Consider the following 11,214-nt stretch of genomic DNA (forward strand, 5'->3'; position numbering starts at 1 on the left):
AGGCTACAAGCCTAGGACATGACTAACCATGACCAACTTCCAGCTCCTAGTTAGGAATTTTTACATTCATACCACCATGTGGTTTCTTTTGGTCCCTGAGCTTGTTAGGTTTAATATGTGGCCTCTTTTTCTTCCACACTTAAACCACAAACTTTATTCAAACTCCATCCAGTTATATGATCATATTACTATGCTAGTCTGTCATACTTTATGCCTTTTGAAGGATGTTAATTCTTCCTCATCCTTTAATACTTTAATGTCACTGACAAATCTTTGTGAATTCCCTCAGGCAGGAAGGTACTTACCTTCCCTTCTACATATTTTCATAGCACTAGGTAATACAAGTAGCCTGGTATTGGTAGTAAATGTTTGGTTCCAATTACCACTTACTCATTGTGTGACTTACATCTTGGCTTCTTTATCTGGTTAAATAGGTTGCTACTATTTATCTCATATGATTGAGATACATAAAACCAGTCCCCCAGTAATTATTGCAAAAGCTCCGAAAATGTTTTCTTCATTTTTATGTAAATCTTTAAGTCCCTAATATGTGTAAGATGTTAGAAATACATATAAAAAATGAACAGTTCCTTTGCTATGATAATAGGGGGCTAATAGCAGAAATAAACCTCACAATAGCATCCTTACAGAAAGATTAGTCATTCAATAACTTCTTTGTGAATGGTCAACATATATAAGCAAAACCATATAATCCTAAAAACAGTTTATGAGTGTAGACTGAAAAAAAATAACAAATAACTTCTAGCAATTGGCATCAGATAAACTATGAGGTTACATTCTGTTTGAAAATAATTAAAAGTATAGTCTGTTTCAAGTGTTGGTTGTAATATAACTTTTACATAAGATATCCTATATAATAAAATGCTAATATGCAAATCGACCAAACAGCAGAATGACCGGTCGCTATGATGCGCACTGACCACCAGGGGGCACACGCTCAAAGCAGGAGCTGTCCCCTGGTGGTCAGTGTGCTCCCACAGGGGGAGCGCTGCTCAGCCAGAAGCTGGCCTCACGGCTGGCGGTGATGGGAGCCTCTCCCGCCTCCGTGGCAGCGCTAAGGATGTCTGACTGCTGGCTTAGGGGGAGCAGGCCTAAGTTGTCAGTCGGACATTCCCTGTGGGCTCCTGGACTGCAAGAGGGCGTGGGCCAGGCTGAGGGGACCCCCGCCCCAAGTGCACGAATTTTGTGCACCGGGCCTCTAGTATTTAAATAAGTGAGTAATCAGTAGTATATATTGAATTTCAACTAAATTTGGACAAAAATGTTCTATGTATTGGCTCTAGCACATACAAAAACTTAAAAAGCCCATCTAAGGATTTAATAAGTCACTTATAAAATATGTTATATCCATAAAGTTTATTTTAAAAAATTGTTAAAAACTAACCATACAGGAATATTTATTAATATACTTAAAAAGTTTGTTCCCCATGTTGAAGGAAAATACATTAGCAATATCTTCCAAACACCATCTTTATAAAAGTAAAACTTCTAGATGCTGAAATGTACTACAGTAGATTCTATAGTTTACACTCTTAATTACAGGATTGGAAATAATTCTCCCTACTCTGTCTCTCCAAATGTGGCAGTTATTATACTTAAATTAATAACATACAATCATGTTATACTACCACAGATCCTTAAATAGAGTACACACTGCATATTTACTAACAGAGCAAATCTCCTCTATTGTCACATAATTAATTTAGATAAGCATTTGACTTTAAATACAAATAGAAATACTACATCCCATGATTGTAAACATTCACCAAGAGCTCCAGAGTATAATGAGTAATAGAGGTGGCCCAAGAGTCACTCAAATGTTTCTCACTCATTTGGATATTGCTGAGATTAAGTTCTGAAGGCAAATTATCACAAGCCTTACTTGTATTTCTGTAAGTAGTCAAAAATACCTGAAAGTCATTCTAAAGTCTATATTAAGCACCATTTTCACTTACTTAAATATAGAGTTAAATTCAGCAGTATATGTATAATCATTAATACCAGAAATTAAAAAATAACTGTGGGTCTCAAGTCCCCTTTTGTGAATACATAAGGGGTTCTGCGTTCCAATGATGCTAATAGGAATCACTCATGCATACCAAGGGTAGTAACTCCCCTAGGGCCACATGCAACCCATAAGTCTGAGGCACAAATTATTACTTTTGTCAGTGGACGCTATACAAGCAGATTTAAGGCTGTATTCGGCTATAAAGAGTTCAACCTCCTCTTTAGTATTCTTTTTATATAAATCACATACACGACGCAAAATTTCATAGGATGGGAGGTGAGAAGTCCCCAAACACTTTTTAAATATTCTCCATACAATTCATTATCAGCATATTTACACAAGGGGAGTGTTCATAATTAAAACCATTAAAAATGCAATCATGTTTTAAAACTCTGATCCCAATTTCCCCAGGATAACCCTCATTCTTATTTTCTGATTTTTGGACAAGTTCACATTTGTCAGCTTGTTCACTATAGTCCTTAGGCAATTCTGATGGTGTTCCAAAGGTAAATGCAAATTATATTCACTGCCAACCACTTTGGGACAGGCCTGGTTGCAAAGAGAATGGTGTTCCTGACGTTGAAGAAAAACTAGGAAACCCATCCGGTTGAGCTGGATAGTTTTCCAGAGCTGAAGCTGAATGGACCTGATAGAAAAAAGAACACGCAGTTTAGCAGAATGTCAAATTCCACCAAGTCTGCACTTGCTTTTGTCTATGCAACAGTATAGATATTTCAGGTAGAAAAGAAAGAAAAAAAGTTGGACAATATCAGTGTGCTCAGTCTCCTAAAATTTTTAAGAAATATTCAACTTCTTCTGATGGTGGAGGCGCACAAAAATGCCATTAAAATGATTTAAAAATAGGTTTTCTAGAGAAAACGTGCTTAAATTGTAGAAGACAAGCTGAATTTAACAGTCATGTATAAATATTCTATTTGTAAAATATCAAAACTCAGATTTGCAAATATATAGGCAGGAAAAACAATTCATACAGATGAATACATTCTATCACCTTTGTTACCTTTCTGAAGGAAGACAAGTAAAATTTGCATATTTTGGAAGAATTAGCTATCATATCTCTAGACATTCTGCTAAGAGTCATTTTTTGCAAATGCTGGGATATCACTATTGGTATTGTAAGATTATCACTATAGAAGTTATATGACATTTTATTTATGCCGGACATTGTCTGTTTACCTGCTGTAACAATGCTGACTGTGCAGCTGCATTACGCTGCAATTCTTGCAAGGATGACTGTGAAGGGTTCTGGGAAAATCCAGGGATACCTGGAAGGGACAAAAGGCCTGGAAAAACAGAACTGCCTGCAGCTTGAAGTCCAGATGATAAGCTAAAATGATAGAAAAACAGAAAAAAAAAATAAGACATAAAAGCTATTGCTTCTATATTTGTCAAATACTATCTTAACATGTAAAAAAAAAATCTTAGAATTTCTCTGTTGGAAGGAAACCATAAAAGTCAGCCACTCACTAATATAAATGTACTTTCTGTTATAAAGTGTATTATTCTGAATTCAATTAAGTCTATGTTTTGCATAGACATTATTTTTTGTGATTTTATAATCAGGATAAATTACCAAATACAAATCTTAAAATTATCTGAGTAGGCATTCATGTTTTATATATTTACCTTAACATGATTGAAGAGTCATAAAACATTTTTTTAAGCACTGAAGTTTCAGCCAAGAAAAACATAATTTGGCACCACCAAACAATTATATTGACTTTAATTTAAATGACTTAAAAATAAGACTATGAACTATGAGTTAGGTAAAGAATGATTTTATCCTATTTCTAAACTATCCACATACCTGGCTTGTGCAACAAGAGCAGAGTTGAAATTGGAACTAAAAGCTGAAGCGAATCCTGGGAGGACAGGAGCTGGTGATGGGGTCGTAGCAGTGACAGGTAGTGGTGTGACTGCTGCAACTGTAGAAGGTGCCTGCAGCCCCGGGAATGAAGGGAGAGCAGGGGTAACACTGGGGGTGTTAGAGACAGAAAAGCCAGGGTAGGATGGATTTGAAGATGGCAAAGGTCCTTGAGTAACTGAAAAAAGTGAGGGGACAGCAGTTGACAAGGTAAGGGGGAAAGGTGTTGCTGAGACTGGTGCTGAGACAGAAAGCCCTGAGAGAATAGCTGATGTAGAACTAGGATGAGGGATAGATATGGATGTGACAGTTGCAGATGAGGTGACTATTAATGTCCCTGGAAGAGATACTGGTGGATTAAGAGATGGATTACCTGTCAAAGGAAAATTACTGGTCAAAGAAGTAAAGGGAGGAAGAGCAGTGAATACTGGAGTGATTGGAGTAGAGGAACCATGTGGTGGAAGGGAAATAGAAGAAAGGGGATTTGAAACATTCAAGGGAGTACTCAAACTGGAAAGACCTGATAATGCAGGATTAAGGCAAGTAGATAAACTGATGGGCACTGATGTTGAAGTATATGCATGACCTAGTGTCCCTGACAAACCTAAAGTGCTATGAGAGGGATTCACAGAATGAGATGGACCTTTAAAGGCTGAGGGAGTAGGACTTGTGGGTTCAGCTTTTATTGTAGCAGAAATAGATGTTACAGCAGGGTTAGATGTAATATGCAAGTCTGAGTTACTTGGATGGGGGCCATGCAAAAGGATAGCTGAGGAACCAGAGCTAACTGGCCCTGAAGTTAAAGCTGATTTTGGAGTAGCTAGAGGAGATTGGACAGGCAAAGTAGGGGGAGAGGAAGTTGCGTTGGCCACAGGAGATGGAAGGCCTGGGAACATGGCCAATCCTGGAGTAGAAGACTCCTGTGGGGTGGGAACAGCTGATGGGGCATAACACTTGTTAGGGGCTAAAGCAGGAGTATCTGAGTTGTGATTAGTAAGAGAAGAGAGTGAAGACAACCCACTTGTAATAGCAGTGGATAAAGCAGGAGAGTTTATTAAATTGGTATCCTTTGATGTCAGAAAGCCTTTTAACGCAGACAGAAGAGGATTATTTAGACCAAGTGGACAAGCAACACTGGGAGCAGAACCACCAGCAATTACAGAAGGATTTGGGTTGGACAAGCCTTGGGATGTTGGTGTTAAGGGCAAGGGGAGACCTGCAAAAACTGATGACAATGAAGCAGGATTTGGGCTGTTGGTAGAACCAACAGTAGAGGTGGCAGAAAATGGGAGGCTAACAAAAGAAGCAGAAGTAGAAGCAAATGTTTCATTGGAAGTAGGAGTGGCCCGAGGTATAGATGTGGCCTGAGGGACCGGGGTAGGAGTGGCAGAACCTGGCAGTGGAACTAGGCCAGGAAAAACTGAAGGAACAGGAATAGACATTGTGCTGTGGACAGAAGTGACAGCTGGCAATGAAGGGGTTCTGATAACTGTTGGATTTGGCATTGATGGCTGAGGTGTATGAACAGTTGAGGAGACCTGCCCTGGGAACACAGGAAGGATAGTATTCAGCATGTTCAGCCCAGAAACTGTGGCAGTTGCTGATGCTGATGAATGATTTGCTGCCTTAACAGGGGATGCAGTAGGAACAGGAGTTGCTGCAGGTGTTGCAGGATTAGAACCGTGAGGAGAAAAGAGTTGACTTGCTGGGGCAGAAAATGCTATTGGGGGGAAAAAGGCAAAAATTTATCATCATGGTGAAATGTCAAATTTTAAATCAAAATAAAGGCATAAAACTTTTTGTAATATTTAACAAATATCAAAGTAAATCAATGACAGGGATAATAGGCTATTCCAATGTATATATTACTAGATTCCATTACCAGGATTTTCACTATGAGGCCCTGTTAGATCCAGTTGTCTCAGACTCTACTTAGAACACTCATTCAACTCATAGTTGATAAAGCCTTGAGCAGTTAGCAAATAAACTTTCTTCTCATATCTTCCCAATTATTCAAAATTTAAAGAATTTGTTTTAATTGTGATTAATGTCAGTGTGCTAACTTTTCCTTTAATTCAAGCCACTTATCTAAAGTAATAATACAAGTCTTAAGAGCTTTTAGGACATCACTTTCCTTGTAGGGGCATTTAAGGCCTTCCAGGATTTATGCCAATTTCTCCAGTCTTCTTTGTCGAGACTTTGTGAATTGAACTAAATATTTCAGATTATCAATCTATATAGATTTTTTTCCTCTAAGCATTTTCTCATACTGACTCCTCTATACTACCTTAACCTCTAGCTTTACTTGGCTTGTCCTAGGAGCTCCTTTAGGGACAGAGGCCATGTATATATCATCTTTAGAGCCTTAGCACCTAGCATAGTGCATGGCATGTGTGTATTTAATGTGTTTACTGCACTGGATCCATCATGATTATCTCAACTACAGTTCCCAAACCCATTTAAGCACTTATGCCCAAGACTTCTTGAATTTCTATATTTTTAATCTGATAAAATCTATAAATAATTAACATACACAATACTGGGGACGATTTGGGTTTCTTCCCTGAATCAATTTAGTGACAATGTTTACCTCTGATGATTTATTTGGTACCAAATGGATTAAGTAGCTAATGTCATAATGACAACTATCTGCTGCTATACTCACATCAAAGTCTGTTTTAGTTGTAAACAGACAATGTTCCTTTTGTAGTAATAATAGATTGAAAAATTTTTGCATGATTAAGACTTAAATTTTAAAATCTATACATAATAAAGACTATTTTGACAAGGAAGCTAATGTTAATGAAGTTACATTTATGCTAATCATGGGTGGGGAAGGGACCATAGGAAAACTGCATATACATAATACATTTCTATACTAAGTGACAGCCAAAGAGTGCCATATAGTACAGTAGTTTTACAAAAGAAATATGGTAGAACTTGAAAAAAATATATAAGTATATAAACTTCAAACTCAAAAGGCCTTAAACCTGTAGCATTTCATATTGTAAGCAGTAATTTAGTTTCAAAAAACTAAGACTAGCTATCATTTTAAATTTAGAGTAAATAAGAAAATAGATTTGTACTTTTTTTTGGTATTTGTTTTTATAAAAACTAGAATCAAAACAAATATATACCTATTTCTGTGTTTATAAGTAATGTACCAAAAATTATTTAGGTCAACATTGGTTGGGAAACATTTGAGAATTCACCATCTTATTTAACTACATGCCAGAGACAACAGAGTTAATGACAGATTGCAATGTAAAACCAAACTGTCCCATAGTGTTCTTTATAGAGGCAAACTCTGTTTATATACTAAAGAAAAAGCTATATACTATTAATCATATTACCTGCAGTTAAAAAGCAACAAAACAAAAATAAACCCCACTTTCCTCTCATCTATTTCAGTCTTAAACATAAAACACTACCTGTCAGATCTTGTGCTAAGTACTTTATGCCCACTATTTCATTTGTCCTCACATAACCCTCTGAGATAGGTACTAATAGCCCATTTTATAGATATGCAATCTGAGGCTTGGTGTGATTAACCAACTTGTTAAAAGATTATGCAGGAAGGTTTGGAACCCCCACCATATTGTGAGATTTACAAAATCATTCCTGGAGGAAGCCTCTGAGGGCAGCCATGACTAGTTGTGCAGCACTGCTGCCACCACCGAAGACCTCCACGCCAGACCAAGCCACATAGAGAGCCATCAGGAGTTAGGGTCTGGGGACTGTGGTATTTGCCAGGGTAGGGGCTGTCAGCTCCCTAGCCCTGGGTGCCACTGGAATCGGGAGCTGGACAGAGGCTCGACTGTGAAGCCAGCCAGGAGCACTAGGGGTGTAGGGAGAGGTGGCCGGGTGGCATTGGCTGCAGAGGCTACAGCAGAAGTGCAGCTGGGGATGCCCAAGGCTGAGACTCACTGGAGAGACTGGCAGCAGATACCCCGCCATCATACCACCTCAGAAGTTTGCCCCAATCTGTGTCTGTGGGAGGGGCCACGTGGTATAACTCTGAGACAGCAGAGGGGTCTGACTGGTACACCTAGCAGTAAATCTGAGGGACCCTTTATTCCCTGGAAGAACTTCTGGTAGAGAGCAGGACTGGGCTGGACAGTGTGCCCTGGAGAAAGAGGATCAGTTCTACTTTGAACACAGGGGAGGCACCCCTTTCTCCACGTCTGGAACAGCTGTTTCTGTCCCACCCTGCAGCAACCTGAGGCAAGGAGGAAGGGCTCTGGGCTGGAAATTTGCACTGGTGCAGCTGGGTCTGACAGTGTGGGGGGACTCTGACATTTGGCCTGGTCAAAGCCTGGGTGGAGACCCGGCCCAGAGGTGGCCAGATGCACAGAAAGATTGGAGTGCAAAGCAGGGCTGATTTATTTTTATTTATTTATTTTTTAATCCCCTCCTGCTTGAGGTGGAAGCAAGGGGGTGCAAGTGAGCCACCTAGAGGTGAGGCATTTAAAGGAGAGGAAGCGCCAGCCATCCCTCCTATAAACTACAGGCACCACCCCCAACATAAGTCTGTTTAAACCATCCTGTCTAGGATGGGGATAACCCACAGTGCCCAGTTCTATAGGGGCAGGTGTGGGGAAGTATGAAACTTGGTTGGAAAGTTTGTAAGGAGGAATCTCTGAAAGGTCTGCGGCATCCAGGGGAGCTGACCAGAGGCAGCTACCCCTGCTTTAACTTTTCCAAATAAGTCTGAGCCCCTGGGTGTTTTACTGGAATCTTTATGTTTATTAGTCTTTAGATGTCCTTGCTTAAAGGACACTGCAGATGCATGTGTCTTCTCAAGGATATTTACCCTGCTGATACTATCTAGAAGTTAATTTTAGTTCAAGCTTTTGTTACAATAAAAGCGTAAGGAGGCAGGTGAACGGGGCTGTCTGGTTCCCATAGCCAGGCAGCCCCTTAGACCTCTTGTTCACAGAAACATGTGTCAGAGTAATTATTCATCCATCACTCAGGGTCTGTTGGTCAGCCCTGGCAGGAAGGGAGAGCAACTAAGAACAGGGACATTCAAGGTGCGAGAACAGAGGCTGATGCAGCCACTGGGCTATAGAGGCTCTTCCCACTGGACTACTTGGGATCCACCTTGTCATGCTTCTGTCAGGTTGCCCAGGGCCAGGCAGGGACAGCGACTGACATTGGCTTGCACCAGAGAACCACCTGAGAAGCCTGGAACCAACACATCCCAGGCCAGATTCAACAACAGAGCAAAATCCAGTGAGCTCCACAAATAGCAAATCCAAAGGTTTTCTTTTCTTTCTTCTCTTTTTTAGTTCATATCTATTATGTCTCTTTCCTTTTATTCTATTCCTCCTTTACTCTTTATCTTTAATATTTCTTATTTTATTACTTTCTATTCTTGTTTTACTTTACCTATTCTATATTTTCATTTATTCATTATTATTCTAAAAATTATTAATATTTCCTTTATACTTTTCTTTTTTATACTTATTCTATTTCTTTTCTTTTTCTTCTTTGATATTCTCTCTTTCTTTTTGTTTTTTTTTCTCCTATAATACTTTTGGTCTTTGTGGCTTTGTTTTTCTTTTTTAGTCTTTAATGTTTTTGTTTTGTTTTATTTTTCATGTTGTTCTTGGTTTGGCTTGCTTTGTCTTGTTTTGTTCTATCAGCCTTATTTTGTTCTGTGTAACAGTTGGCATAACGTGGTTGGGGTTGAGCCAAACAGGCAGCAAGCGTGAGGGCTGAGCTCACCTACGAAAGGGATGACAGTATTCAAGACCCAAATACAACAGGAAGGCCCACAAAACCCACACAGGGGACATTCCTACTGCACCCAGGTCAGAAGGTCAAGGAGGCCACTTCACCAAAGAAGGCCACTTCACCAAGACAAGGAGACACAGCAGTCATATAAAATACACAGGAAAAAAAAACGAAACCACAAAGAAACAGCAACAATGGGAAAACAAAGAAACAGGCCCCAAATGGAACAACAGGAGGAATCTCCAGAAAAAGATATAAATGAAATGGAGGCAAGCAATTTTTCAGAAACAGAGTATAACATGATGGTTTTAAGAATGTTCAAGAAAGAGACAGCATGAAAAGGACATAGAACCCATGAAAAACAAACAGTTGGAAAAGAAAAATGACATAGCTGAAATAAAGAATACACTACAAGAAATCAACAGCAAGTTAGAAGAAGCAGAAATTCAAATCACTGAATAAGAAGACAAGGTAGAAAAATCACTCAAAAATATCAACAACAACAAAAAAGAATAATTAAAAAGCATGAGGGCAGCTAAAAGTAGCTTTGGGACAACATGAAACTGGACAACATTCGCATCATAGGGGTAGCAGAGGGAGAAGAAAGTGAACAAGGGATAGAAAACCTGTTTGAAGAAATGATTGAAAACATCCCTAATCTGATAAAGGAAAAAGTCACACAAAAGCAGGTAGGACAGCAAGGCTCAATCAAGATGACCCCAAAGATACAGCATATTAAAATGGCAAACGATAAAGACAAACAGAGAATTTTAAATATATTTTTTTATTGATTTTTTACAGAGAGGAAGGGAGAGGGATAGAGAGTCAGAAACATCGATGAGAGAGAAACATCGATCAGCTGCCTCCTGCACACCTCCCACTGGGGATGTGCCCACAACCAAGGCACATGCCCTTGACCGGAATCGAACCTGGGACCCCTCAGTCCACAGGCTGACACTCTATCCACTAAGCCAAACCGGTTAGGGCCAAACAGAGAATTTTAAGGGCAGCAAGAGAGAGAGAGTCAGTCACCTACAAGGGAGTTCTCATTAGACTGCCAACATAGTTCTCGACAGAAACAATGTAGGCCAGAAGGGAATGGCAAAAAGTATTCAAAATGATGAAAAGCAATGATCTGAAACTAAGACTACTCTATTCAGCAAGGCTATTATACAAAATTTAAAATAAAATAGCTTCCCAGAGAAAAAAAGGCTTACGGAGTTAATCACCACCAATCCAGCATTGGAAAAAATGTTAAAGGGACTGCTGAAAGAGGAAAATAGAGAGAGAAACATAGGCCTGAAGAATAAAAATAGCAATAAATATCTATCTATCTACACTAATAAAAGAGAAACATGCAAATTGGTGTCACACCGCTACCCTTCCCATTGGCTAATCAGGGTGATATGCAAATTAACTGCCAGCCAAGATGGCGGCCGGCAGCCAGGCAGCTTGAAGCGAACATGAGGCTTGCTTGCTTCAGTGACGGAGGAAGCTAACATTCCCCGCCTGCCTTGCCGGCCTCTGAGCTTGCAGTTTGAAACATTGTTACAAATATAGA

At 39.4% G+C, this 11,214-nt stretch overlaps 1 protein-coding gene across 4 annotated transcripts in view; it reads right to left on the reverse strand.

Moving 5' to 3' along the window:
* Positions 1-1,358: 1,358 nt before the first annotated feature.
* Positions 1,359-11,214, reverse strand: part of PROSER1 (proline and serine rich 1) — an 83,780-nt gene continuing 73,924 nt past the window's right edge. For 3 of the 4 annotated variants that reach the window (XM_014536834.1, XM_014536835.1, XM_014536836.1), the window contains 3 exons: positions 3,858-5,634; positions 3,227-3,377; positions 2,334-2,675 (listed from right to left, as the gene is read on the reverse strand). In XM_014536834.1, the coding sequence (XP_014392320.1) occupies positions 2,553-2,675; positions 3,227-3,377; positions 3,858-5,634 (2,051 nt within the window). In that variant the 3' untranslated portion in view covers positions 2,334-2,552. Of the gene's footprint in view, positions 2,676-3,226; positions 3,378-3,857; positions 5,635-11,214 lie in introns of all 4 variants that reach the window. The other variant, XM_005862730.2, reaches the window with a different exon arrangement.

The sequence above is a fragment of the Myotis brandtii genome, unplaced genomic scaffold (genome assembly GCF_000412655.1).
Source record: "Myotis brandtii unplaced genomic scaffold, ASM41265v1 scaffold166, whole genome shotgun sequence".
In the NCBI taxonomy this organism is placed as follows: Eukaryota; Metazoa; Chordata; class Mammalia; order Chiroptera; family Vespertilionidae; genus Myotis; species Myotis brandtii.